General features: G+C 42.5%; 1 protein-coding gene across 1 annotated transcript in view; it reads left to right on the top strand.

The window, feature by feature from the left end:
* The window catches only part of TXLNB (taxilin beta), a 40,679-nt gene extending 23,209 nt beyond the window's left edge, over positions 1-17,470 (top strand). The window contains exons 5-9 of the mRNA XM_058534313.1: positions 2,084-2,203; positions 6,010-6,084; positions 12,864-12,956; positions 15,354-15,449; positions 16,679-17,470. Coding sequence (XP_058390296.1) covers positions 2,084-2,203; positions 6,010-6,084; positions 12,864-12,956; positions 15,354-15,449; positions 16,679-17,470 — 1,176 coding nt within the window. The remainder of the gene's footprint in view (positions 1-2,083; positions 2,204-6,009; positions 6,085-12,863; positions 12,957-15,353; positions 15,450-16,678) is intronic.
* The last annotated feature ends 232 nt before the right edge of the window (positions 17,471-17,702 follow it).

Genomic DNA, 17,702 nt, shown 5'->3' with positions numbered 1-17,702 from the left:
CAAATAAACACACAGATAAGGGGAACTGATAGGCAGTTACCAGAGGGGAAGGGAGTGGGAGGAGGGCAAAAAGGGTAGAGGAGCACATATGTATGGTGACAGATGGCAACTAGACTATTGATGGTGAACACGATGTACTCTATACAGAAGCTGAAATATAATAATGTGCACCTGAAATTTATACAATGTTATAAATCATATGACCTCAATAAAAAGAAAATTACAATAATAAAAAAAGAAAGTGGCAGGCCATGAGCCCAGTTAGCCTTGAAAACAGTATTTCTTAGCCTTTATAAAACCCTCTCTTTAGAGCCAAAAAATATCTCACACACTTCCTCTTAAGAATCCCCATGTCATCTAAATTATGGGTCTGTATTCTATATACCCAACAATTTAATAATAGTATTAATAGTGTAATAATTGTAATAATAATGTTATTATTTGTTCAGTGCTTAGTTTGTGACAGACAATGTGCTAAGTACTATACTTTACATACACTATGTTATTTAATTGTCTCAAAACTCTTATGCACTAGATAATAACATCATCCACATTTTATGGATGGGAAGCAGAGCCTACAAAGTTACATCCCTTACCCACTGGCATAAAAACCAAAAGGGTTTTACTTTCAATACTTTACATTAGGAGGACTATAAGGATCATTTATTATTCCAAAATTGTATTTTAATATTTAATATGTTTTTAAGACTCCAGATTCCCCTCAGGATTTTAATATATCATATTCCTTTCCCCATCCCACCCACATTTTAAATCTCTGCCTGAAAATGTAACATAACATCGTCAAAGTGACTCTGTTGGCAACACGCTGACATTTTATCAAGAGAAAACGGAGCCAGCAGCACATGGTAGCGGCAGTTTGGTAAATCAAGAAACTCCTCACAGTGAGCCAGGATGCCATGCCGTGACCCCTTCTTGTCACAAAGATCAGTCCCTCTCCAGAGTGGAGGTTCAAGTGAAAGCAAAAGGGAAGGAGCTAAAAAAAAAAAATATCCGTACTCTCCAGAGAGATCTCAGATGGGAATGGCCTGGTAGACCAGTTGTATGTGTCTGGGATGGGTTGTATGGAAGGCCCAAGGGTAGAGCTCTGCATGTCCTCCTGCCAGTGGGACCTCAAATGACCGAGAAGTTCTCCATGTTCAGGCAGAGTTGGAAGCTTCTCTTCACCAAGCAATAGAGGAAATCCAAGATGTGGAGGAGGCAGTAGCACATTTGCATATCAATTCTTCTGTGACCCATGACGCTTGGCCTTTCCCATCAGAGGGACAGAGTTGAAGGCAGGGGGCTTCCGCCTCAGTCCCAGACCTAGGGCCACGTGCTGGCACCCTAGAGCTTCCTCACAACACTTGAGGCAAGAATGTGGAGGAGAATTCCATGATAAATTGTATTAATGTTGGGATTGAAAGTGGTTTTTTAGGGGCCACCCTGGTGGCGTAGTGGTTAAGTTCACGAGCTCCTCTTTAGGGCCTGGGGTTCACAGGTTCAGATCCTGGGCGTGGACCTATGCACCGCTCATCAAGCCATGCTGTGGCAGGCGTCCCACATACAAAGTAGAGGAAGATGGGCATGGATGTTAGCCCAGGGCCAATCTTCCTCAGCAAAAAGAGGAAGATTGGCAACGGATGTTAGCTCAGAGCCGATCTTCCTCATCAAAAAAAGAAAAAGTGGTTTTTTATTCATAGAAGGAGACAAAATGCCAAGTGTTAGTGCTGCAGCCCTTGCAATATCCATCATTATCTGTGTTATCTAGCGTAATAGCTAGCATCATATCTAATAGTTACCAAATTTAGAGAAACAATGCTGGTTCCTTTTGGAGTTCACACTGCTGAGCTCTGGCACCTCTATCTTTTGCAGCCACTTTTGTGTGGTGCAAAATGATGGGGGCTCCACCAATTTATGGCTTTTATAGAAAGCCACCAGTAATGCCAATGCATTAATTCTCCTCTTTTTTTTCTTTCTTAAAACCTGGAGAATGTGTGTTTATGTGAATAACACTTCTTGATTTTACATCTTTTGGTACCAATGATAAGTCAAGCTTGATGCACGCCCTTTATTTTTTCCTTAGCATCTGGACAAAATATTTAAACACAGAGAACTGCAGCAGAAGCTGGTGGACGCAAAACTGGAGCAGGCACAAGAAATGATGAAGGACGCAGAGGAGCGACACAAACGAGAGAAGGAATATGTACTTATCGCTCGAGTCAGTGTGCTTGTCCAGTCTGCCTCGGGGTCAGAGAGCCCCTGAGAAAGTTGGTTTTGATAATGGTCCTAGAGCACTAGACTGATGGAGAGGGAGCCTGAGCTCCAGTGGGGAACTAAATTGGCCAGCCCAGTAGAAGCCACAGTACCTACACTATTTTGTACATAACATAGTCATGCATCCATTCAACAAATCTTTTTCAAGCACCTGTCTTATGCTAAACACCATCCTAGGTGCTGAGGTATAGAGGTGAACAAGACCGAGAAGGCCATGTCCCAGCATGGAGACTAGCGTCTAAGTGGGCAGAGACAGGCTATAAACCAGCAAACAAACGAGGAAGGATAACTTCAGATAATGATTAGTGCTGCTAATCATTAGGGGAAATGAGGAGGCAATGACAAGAGGCAGAGGAGGGGATCTACTTTAGACTGGGTGACAGGATGGCCTCCTGGAGGGGAGGATGCTTGAGCCGAGCCCTGCCTGACGAGAAGGACCCAGAGAGGAGGGCTCCAGCAGCAGTGTCTGCAGCAATGACAAAGGCCTGGTGTTAGAACCAGCTTGGCATCCTCCAGAAACAGGAAAAGGTCAGGGAAGCAAGAGCACGTTGACCCAGTGGGAGGAAGTTCAGAATGAAGTTGGAGAGGTCAGCGCGGGCCCAATTGTGTAACTGTATACGCTTTTGGATTTTATTGGAAACACCATGGGAAGATACTGGGTACTTTTAGCAAAGGAAATGACATGATCTGCTTTGCAACTGTAAAAGATGAATTTGGCCTGTGGGTGGAAAATGAACTAAAGAGGGGCCAGAAAGCAAGAAGATAGTGGGGAGGCGCCTCAGCAATCTGGATGAGATATGGTGATGGCTTGGATTAGGGAGGTGGCAGTGGAGAAGGACAGCTGGACATGGATAAAAGTTATATTAGCAATGCACAACCAACAGGCAAGGCTCTGGACTGAAGATGGTGACAGTGGGGAGAAGGAGGAGTCAAGGATGACTCCTGAGGTTTTAGTTTAAGAAACTGAGTGGTGGCTTTTACTGACATCTCATTAACTCCAAATACTCCACAACAGCTGCAGGGCCATTCTACAGATGAGAGAATTGAGGTTCAAAGAGGATATGCACCTTGTTTAAGGTCATATACTGCTAAGTGACCAAGACGTGTTGGTCACACTTCCAACATACCTCCACATCCCAGTGTATCCCAAATCCAAGCTCTGACAGGACAGCACACTCAGAGGCGTGTTTCAGAGCCACAAGTGGAAGTGTGTGCCTGTTGCTGGGGAGACAGAGAATTAAGACATAGTCAATGGACCAATTATTTCAATTTGGCCATTTAACATCTGATCACGAGATCCACATTTACCTAAAATCAGACTAGAATCACCCTAATTTGTTAGAATAGTGATTTAAAAATAACTTCCATTTTCAAACGTGGCAACAAAAGCACGAATTTTGGAGAACACAACCTGGTGGACATTGGATAATTTCAAGTCAGAAGTCCATGTGCTCTTAATAAAAAGATTAATTTATTCAATCCATGTATAACCTAGCTCTCAAAGTAAGAAATAAAGCATTTAATTGTTATTCAGAATCTAAGAAAATAGATATTCTCCTGTTGGTGTAATTGCCCTCGGGTAAAATATGCTTCCTGTGGGGCATCAGTACCTTTGGTACATAATATATGAGACAGGACAGAGGAACAGCTAGACAGAGATTCACATGAGGGAGACTGGGGGGCAGACGCGGAGTGATCCAGCTCTAGCAAGAAACTAGCATGCTCCCTATTTTCCTACTTTGGTTTAGCAAAAGATAGCAGATTTGAGTCAAAGAAAGGTAGCCTCCTCAGTTCTTCCAAGCTGGCCACCTACCTGGGTTCCAGCTCTGACGTTTCTCTTTGAAAGTGATGAAATATCAAGTTAGAGCTGGGGGATTTCTTCACCTCGAGCAGAAGAGGCAGCCACCTGCCTCCCCCTCGATCAGGGACCACCCATCACAGTAGGGCTCCTCAGCCTGTGTGGGGAAGCAGAGGCCATGGACGCTGCCACCACACTGCTCACATGGCCGGAGGGGGCACTGCAGTCTTCTACCCCGTAGCTGCCCCAAACCCTTCGTACACCAAGTCAAGTGCGCCTCTATAACAATTAATCCTCATTCTTACTGGGAGGCCTAGAAGAACAGAGAGAACCTATTTTACAAATGGAGAGGCCAAGCCAAGTGCACAAGATAAACTTGGATAAGAAAAAAGATGCCTTCAAGTTTTAAAAAGAATGATTGTATTGTTTTCTGTTCTGGTTACAAAAGTAATACATGGACCTTACAGACATTTCTTTACAATGAGGATTAAAAAAAGGAGAAAATTTAGATCAGCCTGTCTTCAAATACAACAGAAACTTCTTAACTGACGGCCACCTGCCTGACTAACCAGATTAATCCCGGATGTTCACCACTCTCTCTGTAGACGCCCTGACAGATGCCCCCAGCATGTTGAATCCTGCGGCTAGTCAGCCACTTCAGAATGTCCTCACATGGAACCCCAGTTAGGTCAGATGGAGCTGACCAAGAATCAGCCCTTGGCTCGCAAACCTTTTGTTTGCAGTTATCCTTGTTTTTGTATCATGTACATCAACAGAATGATACATAAACTGATGAAATATGTATGAAAAGAAAGGTATTTCTATGAAAACTATGCTTAATGCTTTGAAAAACTAGATGCAGGCAAATAGCAAAAAACGATTGTCAAACTCAATGTGAGTAGCTATAGAAGACAGAAAGGTGTAAAACTCTAGAGAATTATCCAATCAAGAGACTTCACAAATATCTTTAGGACTTTAGGTTCTAGCACTATTGTTTTAAAAAATATATATATATGCACATCCTTATATGGCACATTATGGATATGATTATTGTAAAAACAAAACAAAACTCTGAATTCCAATCAAAAGATCCATATCCCAACAGAGACCACAGCCCTACATCAAAAGTGATAAATAAGTGAACATATATCTTAAGTTAAAATAACGTTTTTTATGTATGTGTGTCGTTTTTATGTCTAGAACAACTTTTCCAATTTGACCCATCAGCTCCCAGTTCTGACCATGTTTGGTATGAGGGCCTTGGTTGTATTTGAAGAGCTGCCTTATGGAAGAGAGATGAGACTTATTTTGTAAACTTTATATAGGATTTAGAACAACAGGTCAAATTTCTAAGCCAGTGTCTCTCAAAATGTAAACCATGGACCACCAATATCCAAACCATCCTGGCATCCTGGGTATTTGCTATAAGTGCAGATTCCACACGCCCTATACTCTCTAACTCATGTTCTCTGAGAGGGACCTGCATTCTTACATGATCTCTAGGAGATTCTGATGCATGCTACGGGTGGAGAACAGTGGTCTAAAAGAATAACTTTGGGTTTACTATAAAAGAACAGTTGCTCACAACAATGCCCCAGGTGGGAATGTTCTGGAAATGTTCAAGCAGAGGCTGAATGACGTTGGGCAAGATTGCTAGAGAAGATTCCAGAATTTGGTGGGAGGTTGAATTTTGTGTGATTCATGCTTGAGTTGGAGACTGTTTTCCCCTTTTTTTCCATTAGAACCTTAATTTTTCGTTGAGAATCCAACTTTTAAGACTAGTTGTTTTCTCAGCTTTCTTAGATTCTTTACAAAGTTCCCAAAAAATTACTTAAGGGTGTTAATTAGCTAGTTATTAAGTTGTATATGTAAGTTACAACCAAATGGTAATTTACAAGACAATCTGACAGTCTTTCCATGCATTCTCTCTCTCACAGTTGCTGAGCCAGGCAGCAGAGTGGAAACTTCAGGCCAAAGTGCTGAAGGAGCAAGAGACCGTCCTGCAGGCTCAGGTGAAGTGGGGGGACAACAGTGCATGGGGTGTGCTCTCCTTGCTGTTCCCAAGTCAAGAGGCTGTGAACCAAAGGTAATCTGCACAGGCCTCATATGTGGCAGGCGACAGGGGACAGGAGTTAGAAATGAAGAATAACTTCATGTATATTATTTTTAAGTAAAAATAACAACACAGTGTTATATCTAAGAAAAATAAATGCTCTGCACCAACAACCTCCAGTCAAAAGGTTTGTTGACATACAAGTGAGGACACCAAGATGGTCCATCAGAGTAAGCTGATGTCCTACGTCCTCTCTCTCACCTCCCACATTACCCTCGTAAGGTAAGAATAAAAGGTAAACTCTTCAGATGCACCATCTATAACTGTCAAGATGGAAAATGTCCTTACTTGTCTGATATTATTTATAATAAAAGGAAATTAGAAAAATAGAGTCAGTGCCCAAGTTTCTGTGCTATCAGAGGTTGGCCTTGTCAGTGGCAAATGACTAGAAATGGCCGAAAGGCAGGAGCCATTTTGATTTGGCTTCTTGATGTCATGTGTGTGTATTGATTAGACAATGGGAATTCATATTTTAGACTCAAAAATAACAGCAATTCAGACTCAAAAATAGCAACAGCTGCTTCTGGAGGAAAGCTAGAGCAGTCTGTCTTTCCCATGCCCTTGGGGCTCTGCTCCTCCTGGCAAACTTCCGTGTCAGGTTCCAGGAGAGCCATCCTGCCATGGAGGGCGGCCGAGGGGCTCTGGCTCCCCTTCCACCCAAGTGCTGAAGGGACTGTAAACTCACAGAGCAAATTCACAACAGGGGAGGAAATCAGAAGCCTTCTGAGCTGGGCAGCGTTAATTTAAGACTTGTGTAATTCACTTGTAAATGTTTATGTGCTGACTGCTGAATTCCCATTCATTGTAAAAGAAAAAGATACTTGTTCATTGTATGAATGAACAAGGTCAATGAATACTTGTTCATTTAAAAAAAGCAAATAAGGGAAATAAGAAACTTGAAATCACAGATTCTACCACTGCATAGATAAAAACACAGATAACATTTTCATATCCAACCTTGCTAAAGCATCCTTTTCCGACACATGCACCGAATGTTTCCTCCCAGCAACATAATGTATCAAAATCGTTTTAAAATACTGACTACATAGAACTTGGAACAACAATGTTTTTTACCATTAATAGACTCGAAGGACCCGGAGTTGAAAGATTAGATTCTGGAGTTACAAACTCAGGGTCATCCTTTAGGCAGTCACAGAAGCCACCACATTCATGGTGTGGGGCGGGTGGCAACAGTAGCAGCTCCCCATCATTCACATCGTCTGTTACAAGCAATCTCTACTCCTCTATGCTACACAGAGATAATGAACTTGAGAAGAATAGATTAATACCAATAGAATCTGGGCTGAGAGTGAGTCATTCGGCTGGCATCAGAATCTAGGCCTCTAATGACCTGTGAAATAAAACAGAAAGGTATGACTCACTTTCCCACCTATGCCTCCTCAAATTTGAAAAAGCACCTCCCAGGGCTTCTAGACTTGTCAATGTTCATCCCCTGAGCCTGGACTGAGTCCAGAGACCAGGGTCAGAGTCCTGGCTCTTTTGCTGAGAAGCTGTCTGACTGTGCAACTCACCTAAACCTCCCAGACCTAAATGTCCTTGTCTGTAACACACGGATGCTGCAATGATCAATGATCCAGGTTGGAGTCCTCCGACCTTTGGGAGCTCCATTACTTTTCAGGATTTCCAAAACGTAAGAGCACATAAGGCAGTAGCTACTTTCTAAAATGTGGCTGCTTTTGGCATTGCATCAGCTCTCACTCAGTGGCTATGAATGGCAATTATTCATATGTTTGATTAAGTTTATAAAAGGAAAACTAGTTAATGAATATGTAATACACGCAGTTCGTTTTCAAGCTATGCATGCAAAGCACTTAGGTCAGTGCCTGGCCCATTGTATGCATAATTAACTCAACCAAAATTGATTAAGCACCTCTAAGTGCTAGGCATGGTTTTAGATGTTGGAGATACAGCATCAATGAGAGAGTCAAAATCCTGCCTAATTAAAGCCAGCCCTGATGGCCTAGTGGTTAAAGTTCAGCGCTCTCACTGCTTAGGTGATCTGGGTTTGTTTCCCGGTCGCCGAACCACACCACTTGTCTGTCAGTTGCCATGCTGTGGTGGCAGCTCACATAGAAGAACTAGAAGGACTTACAACTAGGATATACAACCATGCATGGGGCTTTGGGGAGGAAAAAAAAAAGAGGAAGATAGGCAACAGATGTTAGCTCAGAGCAAATCTTTCCCTGCAAAAAAAAAAAAAAAAGCCTTCCTAATTAAACTCACAATCTAATGATAATAATACTAATAGAAATGCTAACAACTAGTGTATGAGCTAATATTAATGTTTTACAGGCGAGGGTCCATATAGAGATTTATGACACAAAAAGAGGCTTTAGTTGCAAGAAAAGTTTAAGAACCACTGGAAAAGATGATTTCAAGACTGTTCAGCTCTAGTTCATGGACGCGGAGAACTTCCATAGCTGAAGAAGCCCTCAGCTGAGTGAACCCTGCCTTCTCCTCCCCTGCCTGGTTTCCTGTGGCATGCAGCTCTATCTGCAAGGACTCTCCTTTTTCTATCTATTTGTCTTCAGGACACTTTCAAAACTCCAGTGACTACTTAATCATCAAAAGAATATAAAGGCCCTGAATCCCTATGGATAATAATGTTGAAACAAGTTCCTCTCGAAAAGTATCAAAATTATATTTTTAAAACTTTTAAACGCTGAAAAATAGTCTATCACAGATTATTTTGCATAGCATTCAAACACTTCCTTGGTTTTACAATGTCTTTAAAAGGGGAGGAAGGCCTAGTCTCCATTTCCATGGTCTCAGCAAAAGAAATATCAAGATTGTGTTTTCCTAGACAGAAGTCACCTTTCAGTCATAAGACAACAGCTTGCCAATTTGGGGCATGATTCTCACTTAGGGAAGAGATGTCTGGCTTTCAATTACACAAACCAAGGCAACAGAGTAAATGTCAGAGATGATCAATGGGATACAGTTTTCACTACAAATAGAGTGTTCATTGGATCGGTAAGGACAAAGATGGCAGTAGATGTGAAAAGGCAGCAATACAAACACAACGCAGCAATGCAGACACAAAAGACTGTCCAAGGGGAAAGACCAGTGAGTAAATTGTGAAAGATGGGTAATCATAGTCTTTAAACTCACAGGTCCTCACCTTATCTATGTAGGGTGAGAGGAGATTCCTCTGCAACTCCTCTTATAATTGGACTTGTTCCCAAACCAAATCTCACAAGTTTGCTAAGACAATTCCTGGGTATGCTTCTGTTTCCTATACGCGATGAATGTTTGAGATTAAAATTCGGTGACCTACGAAAAGAATGTGTGTATAACATGTGTGTCACTCAGCCAATTTAAAAGTGAAAAGTTGGGGCAATTGTTGTCAGTACTCACCCTAGAATAATCTGTTTCTATTGCTGCCTCTGGCAGGAGTACTGTGGACAACTCTGGATGTCCTTTCCATGCTTCTCTGAAGTACCAAAGTGAGAGCCAGAACATGACACATCAAACCAAACATCCATCACATCAGCATAAGAGTGAGAAGGAAAATATTACCGACAAGTATCCATGAAGTAAACAGGAAGTGTACAATTTTAGTTAGGATAAGCAGAAAGTGTTAGCATTGGTTACCTAGAAAAGTATAATCCATACAGTTTCGCCACCCATGATGAAGAGGTCAAATAGGAAGAAAAGCAGAATATTAAAAACAGTCACTAAGAGGGGAAATGGGGAGTTGTTTAACTGGCACAGAGTTTCAGTTTTGCAAGAGGAAAAAGTTCTGGAGATTGGTTGCACAACAATGTGAACATGCTTAACACTACTGAACTGTACATTTAAATGGTTAAGATGGTAAATTTTATGTCATGTACATTTTACCACAAAAATTTAAAAAAATTAAAAAAGTTGAGGGGAAAAAAAAAAACAGTCACTAGGAAAAGGCCAGAAGAGGTGGTAATGAAGTTAGACATTACTTCTTGGCACTCTGGGTGTGTCTGTCTTCTCCATGTCACAAGAGAACATAAGGAAGGGAAACAAAATCTGCCCAGGTGATATGCCAAAAAGAACATTTTGCCCAAAGAAAGGGGAGAGGGCAGGTGAGGAAGGTGTGTTTGCTCTCACGGACACTGCCAAGGGCGCATCTGTGAGACAGAGTGCGCATGCGCTCACTCCTGCCCCCTCCTGTCTGCAGCCTTGAACTCCAGCTCAGGAGACCGTAGTGTCTGCGACCCCCATGTAACTCCGCTGGAATTACCGAGAAGTTGGAAAAAGGGAGGAAGTAAGAAAACGTAGTTAAGAGGAGCATTTGGCCAAGAATGCAAATGAACATATTTGGTGATAGAAGGTAGAGAGGATCAGCTGGGAGTAGTTGTTCCCACCCCAGGCCGCTGGATCATGTGCAGTCTAGGTAGCCAGGCCCACGGGAGTTTACCTAGGGTAGAGCCTCTCGAATTGAGAGGCTTGAACTATACGTGGACCCTGAAATCAATTCAGTGGCTCCCAGACAGTACTCTGAAAAAAATGAAACAGAATGCAATGGGACATGTCTGGAGTGCATGGCACATAATAAGAGTAGGTATTGTCTTACGTACCGTGTGTGTGCGCGTGGGCATGCGTGTGTGTAAAACCCTGGGGTACCTTCCTGGCCATAAATTCCCTGAGCCCTTCACACGGTCTTCTTTAACCTGTATGCCAAGGAATCATGAGAAACAAATTTTAGGCCACCAAGTTGCCCCAAGCTCTGTCACATACTCATGGCACTGAGTGATTTCAAAATGCTGATCAGCCGTTGTTTGACTTGTTTTTGGAAAATCTGAAACCCATGGAAAGGTTTTATGTTATCATTTTGTTATTCTTACTTGCTACAGTAACACCTCTGCTACTCTGAATTATTTGAGAATGAGCCATTCTAGAGAAGCAAATTTTCTGAGTTTGACACACACACACTCCCTCTAACTCCTATCTCCCAAGACTGGGAAGTCTCCAGCCTACTGCCCTCTTCTCTGCTTTTGAAACGACAGTCTCACAGCTACAACCAGCTAGCCGTTTGTGCCTATAACCCAACCATCCCGGTCTACCAAGGGCAGACTCAGGTTCTTGTTTGTTGCTGGACGCTGCAAGTTAGTTTCTTCATACAGAAGAAGTTTTTGTGCCCATTTGAGGACTTGGGCTGTTCCGGACACTCAAGGGTACCAAAGACACATTTTAAAATGGAGGCTCAGGGGCCAGCCGGTGGCGTAGCAGTTAAGTTCGCATACTCTGCTTTGGCAGGTGGGCGGGGGTTCACCAGTTCGGATCCTGGGCGCTGACCTACGCACCACTTGTCAAGCCATGCTGAGGCGGCGTCCCACATAGAGCAACTAGAAGGATGTACAACTATCTACGGGGGCTTTGAGGAGAAAAAAAGGAAAAAAAGAGGAAGATTGACAACAGATGTTAGTTCAGGGCCAATCTTCCTAAAAAATAAATAAGTAAATAAATAAAAAATAAAACAAAATAAAATGGAGGCTTTCCTAACTTGGATCATCTGTATCAAATCTCTGTTCACTCAAAAGATGCTATCCTAGAATTATTTTTATTTTTTATTTATTATTATGATTTTTTTTTTGGTGAGGAAGATTGGCCCTGAGCTAACATCTTTGCCAGTCTTCCTGTACTTTATATATGGGACGCCACCACAGCATGGCTTGATGAGCAATGCATAGATCTGTTCCCAGGACCCGAACCTGCGATCCCGTGAACCCCGGGTGAACTTACCCACTACGCCACTGGGCAAGCCCCCTAAAATTATTTTTAAAAGCAAGATTTTATTATTGTATTACTGTCACTAACAATCAAGTAGTTACACACTTTCCTTCCCTGTCCTGCCCTATTCCCACCCCAAACGTAAGTCTTGGAATTAAGGATGTGGAGATACAAAGGCTCTTCTCTATATGCCCATAGTGAGCCACACACTTGCCAATGCTCACCCATATGATGTTTTTCTGTGCAAAGTAGAAAAAGGCATTCCTTCTTCAAGACTCCTTATTTCCATCTGTAGAAAATTGGTATAATAAGCTGATTTTGATAAAAAGGGGCATGTAACTGCTATTGGCTAGAGCACTGTATTCATAAATATACAAGACCACAGTATCTAAAATGGGAATGGCAATTGCCTGGAGAAGCACAAGCCACGTAATGGCAGTGGCCCTAGTCCCCGTCTGGCCCACGTTTCCATCATCACTTCTTTTCATTTGTCTACATTCTCACTTCCTTCAAGACCAAGGTCAGGGCTCACCTTCTCCGCAAAAACACGGCTCACGTGATTACCCGCCATGGCGACTTGTTCTTACTGTCCCTTAGTCAAATTGTCTATGGGATGCCTTCCCATCAGGAGCACAGGTCTCTCAAAAGCAGGACCATGTGTTCAATACTTTTGTACATGGAGTCCATGCATGTGTTCAGAGCTCAATGAATGTTTGTTGGTAAAAGTTATGATATAATGAAATGATGATGACATATTTTATTATTTTTCTTTAAAGAAGTACTTCCGTCATACTCACTGACCTAGGTTGATCTCGCGTAAATAAAAGAACTGAACATATTATGAACGTTGCACTGAAAATTCCCCTAAATCATTTTTTCTTCTCAAATAGTGAACAATGTTTTGTTCTGAAAGCAGCCCTAAAATAGATCCACTCTCTCCTTTGTTTACAGCTTACTCTCTACTCCGGAAGGTTTGAAGAGTTCCAGAGCACACTGACAAAAAGCAATGAGGTATTTGCCACTTTCAAACAGGAAATGGATAAAGTGAGTATTCCTTCTCCCCGACGGAATATTGACATTTTCTATTTTGACAGACAATCCTCCTTTGGGTTCATTTTTCTCTCACTAAGATATTCCAGTGCATTTCATGAAGTAATGAAACATTTATAGGTGCAAATGAGATTTGGGTTGTATTTTTTTATTTGTAAGTATCTGGTGAATTAATCTAAAGAAAAGCTCAAAAACACTAGCATATATTTTCACTCTGAGGAAGAACATTTTCTTCTTCTAGTCCATGGATAGCTAAAAAAAGAGCTAAATTTAACATTATGTTGTTTATACTGAAATCAAAAAATATCTAATCTTCTAAAGATAAAAAAAGCTTTCGTATAAATATGCAAGAGTAGAATATTAGAGTAGAAAATACCATTTCATAGCATCCTTCCTAGAAGAGAAGATACGTAGTATGATGTAATTGACAGAGCCTTGAATGAGAAGATGGAAGCCTGAATTCAAATTCTGGGTGTGTTCTTACTGGTCAAGTCATGCTGGACAATTCACTTAACTTCCTTCAATTTCATTTTTCTTATCTACAAATCAAGATGCTGTTTCCCTTCCCTCCTTCACAAGAGTGTGAAGTTTGAAGAAACTGATATATTTTAAATGGGTTTTAAACTTTTTTAAAGTCTTTTACAAGTATAAGGTGCTAATGTTATTGTGGGATGTAATGTTTAAATCTTATTCAATTCAGCATTTTCCCAAAACAAAATCAGCATTAGAATTATGTTTCTGAACAAGCACTGGCATTAATCATATTTAAGTGTAGAAAACATCTTTTTCAAAACATTTTCATAAAAAATATGATGAATTTCACAATCAGTGAGCAAACTTAAGTAGGCCAACACTTGTTAACATTTACACCTTTCCCACCCCAGGATGGGTTGATCTATTGTTTAAAATTTTTTAATTATAGAGTTTTAAGGTAGGAATAAATATTAGAGCAAGAGAAATGTGTTTATTTCGAAATCACGTAGTTTTAAGATAGAATAAATCTTTTTTTGCTATTTTTTATTTTTATTGAGGTCACATTAGTTTGTAACATTATGTAAACATCAGGTGTACATCGTTATATTTTGACTTCTGCATAGACTACATCGTGTTCACCATCAAAAGTCTAGTTGCCATCTGTCACTGTACATATGTGTCCCTTTACCCCTTTAGCCCTCCCCCATCTCCTTTCCCTCCAGTAACCACCAATCTGTTCTCCACAAATCTTAAAGAGAAATTTTAATCTTAAAGATTAAGATCAGGAGCTCCTAATCTGGGGTTCATTTATAGACTTTTGGTGGTGGACCCGAGAATTAGCAAAAAACTTTGATATGCATATTTGCATTTCTCTGAGTGAGATCCCATAGATTTCATCAAATTCTTAAAGGGGTTAATGACCTTAAAAAGTTTATAGACTACTAACATGGTTAAGAAATGATCAAAATGTAAAACCACTGGAGGCTCATCTAGCTTCCCTATAGCACCCAGCCTCTGGCCTCCGGGGGTGCCCAGCCTCAGGCGGCTTGGCGCTCAGCAGCAAGTGCCGGCTGTGGTTCCTCCAAGAAACCGTGCCCGATTACACACCTTATCCTTCACTTCATCCGAGCAGAGAGGAGATCCTACAACCAGGAACGTGAGCAGTTTCAGGTTCAAAAAAGACAGGCTGCCTGTCATTCAGTTCTGTATCCCCCACTCCCAGCCCCAGCCTGGTGACCAGCAGACACTCTGCACACGTTGCGTTAAATGGAATGAAGTGACTGCAGTCCCGCTCTGCTGCTAACTCACCTGAATATTACTCCACCTCTCTGAGCCTCAGTTCCCCCATTTATGAAGTGGAGGTGAGACCAGAACTCGAGGCCCTTGTGGGACTCTTTCAAGGATGAAATGAATAATGCGTGTAATCACATTCTGTGAACCGCACTGCACTCTACACACTTCAGGACAGCAAATACCAAGCTGCCTTTGTGTGGCTCCTTCTCAGACGTGCCCAGATATTACCAACACTTGAAGGGCTAAAAACCCAGGCCAACCTTCTCACTGATAGTCTTCTATTCAATAAAGTAAATAATCTAAATTGCAGGCTTATTCTTGGGACTCAGTAAAGCTATTTTTATTCTAAATGAAAGAAATGGCAATGACAAAACAGCGTGGCCCTAAATGGTTTCCTTTTTCCTGAATTGGCTCCAGTGCAAATAAGGCTGTTGACCACAGACCTAGATGATTCCGAAATAAATCGTGACTCTCCCACTCCATCGCCGTCCCTTGACATCCAGCTTGTGTTTGCTTCAGCAGCTGCTAACCAAAGGGCTTTCCTTGATGTCACATATGGAACTAACCGCTTCTTTGATAGATGAAGTCTTCAGGATTAATATTAAAACACTCTAATTTCTGTAGACGACTAAGAAGATGAAGAAGCTCGAAAAGGACACGGCCACGTGGAAAGCCCGGTTCGAGAACTGCAACAAAGCCTTGCTGGACATGATCGAAGAGGTGAGGAGCCTCTCCCTCTGCTCCTCTGCCCCATCCAGTCAAAATACTCATCCTCAGAAAATAACTATAACCTAATAGTGCAAATCATTGCCTTTGAAAAAGAGCTGAGTTTTTCTGGGCTGTAATATTTGAAATTGTAATCGAAACTATGGGAGCAAAAGTAATTTAGAATCGGGTCCAGGCTCTTCAAGAGCCCTGTGACCCTAAGTCCATGCCTCCTTGTCGATTTCAAAGCTGTCACCAAAGCAGCACCATGCCTGCCAGACTGTGAATTCCTTAAAGATGAATGTCTTTGAATTCCCCTGGTGCCTGGCACATAACAGGTGCAGGATGAATGAATTAGTTGATTTGAACCCACTGAGAGAAGCCACCAGCCCAAGCACCCAGGGTATGTGCTATTTTATAGACAGATATGGAGAGAGATTGTTTAATTCCTCCAACAGGCATTTAAATACTGGTATTGCATCAGGTGCTGAGCAGGTTTTGAGACCATAAAGGCAACGAGTCACGGCTCTTGACCTGAGAGGCAGGGCTTACAGGTGAAGGCCTCTCCATGTACACAAGTGAAAAAAGTCTTGAAGGGGACAGAGTAGCACAAAGGTGGGATGTAGGAGTAAGATGACTAGGGACAATTTCACGCACAAACTGGCACTTCTAGAGAAAAGGAGAATGGAAGACTTTGAGCAGCCGGCCTCATGAATTAGTGTGTGGTGAGTTTCTCTGGTTATGATGACTGTTCTAACAATTCAGCCCAAATTGCAATCAATTCCAAAGAGATGTGCTTATCATTCATCAACATAAATTGAACAGTTGCGGGATTAGCACATAGCAGTTTATCTATAGAATGGATACGGCATTGCTGACGGCCAAGTCTCAGTCCATCTCATTCATTTTGCCACAAGCTTTTGCTTACGCCTCCTAAGTCTTAGAAGCAGAAAATCCATCTACTTTACGATTTTAGAGGCCCTGGACTGAAGCAGAGAGAAGCTTTGCCATCTTTCTTTCCTAAGGAAAAGAATACAGTGATTAAAATTCTACCAGAGTCTCACATACAATACAAAAAGACAAGGGATGTCTGTGATCAAGTGTCTGTGCAGCCACTGCTCCGTGGCCAGGTCCCAGAGCTTGGCAGACAAATTCCTGGAGAAACAGTTTTGCTCATCTCCAGAGGGCATCCTGACACTGTTGCTTTTCATGTCTTTTTATGCGTGTGTGTTTTCAAATCACAGAAAGCATTGAGAGCTAAAGAATATGAGTGCTTCGTGATGAAAATTGGGAGGCTAGAGAATCTCTGTCGAGCTTTACAAGAAGAGAGAAATGAACTCTACAAAAAAATTCGTGAAGCGAAAATGCCTGAAAAGGATGACCAAAGTCAGTACACCTCCGACGAAGAGCCTGAGGCAGCTGTCTCTGTGGGGGAAGAGGCTGATGCCGAGGAAGCCAACAGAGTTCACGATGCTGTGAAAAATCTGGCTGCAGCCTTCATGATCATTCATCGGCCAGAGTCGACCCTCGACCGGTCCAAAGAACTCCAGCCAGAATTCGGCTCTCCTCAAGAGGATGGTGACACGGCCCTCAAGGAGCCAGAGCAACCCCCTCTGAGCCCTTTATGCCATTCAGAGAGTCCCCTGGCTCCCCCAAGTCCCCAGGCTGAGGCTGAAGGAGGCAATGAGGCAGAATCTCCCTCCGGGGCCAGTAGTCCCCCTGCAGAGTCGGGAGCAGAGGCCCAAGGCAAGGGTCCCTGTGCTGGAGCGCAGGCTGATCAGCTGCCCCAGCAGCCAGAGGCAGGAGCTTCTGATCAGGCCCCACAGTCCTCAGCCGAGGCCTCCCTCAAGGCGATGGAGGCACATGGTCCTGCTCCAACCGCCCCAGCAGGTGAGCAAGTTCCAGCTGGGATGTCTGGACCCGAGCCCAGCAGGCAGCCCCCACCAGCAGCAGCAGCAGAGGGGCTGCCAGCCGGGGCCTCAGCCGGGCCCCAGCTGCCCGGAGTGGCCGACACCAGCCTGGAAGGAGTAGACTAAGGCTCATCGCGCCTGCAGTGGCTGTGTTTCTTCCAGACTTCACATCCTCGTCATAACAGACTGTCTTCGGAAAGAGGCATTAAGGGCGAGGGATGTCTGATAGAAGAGACTTAATTAGAATCAAGGCATTTTTAAATATTATGCAGAGCACATTCAGCCTTTGCTATTTGTTCTCAATTTATAATTGATTTGGAGCTTTTCTATTTAACACTGGTTGATAGTATAATTTTCC

The sequence above is a fragment of the Diceros bicornis genome, chromosome 39 (assembly GCF_020826845.1).
Source record: "Diceros bicornis minor isolate mBicDic1 chromosome 39, mDicBic1.mat.cur, whole genome shotgun sequence".
Lineage (NCBI taxonomy): Eukaryota > Metazoa > Chordata > Mammalia > Perissodactyla > Rhinocerotidae > Diceros > Diceros bicornis.
This window is presented reverse-complemented; position numbering and strand designations above follow the sequence as displayed.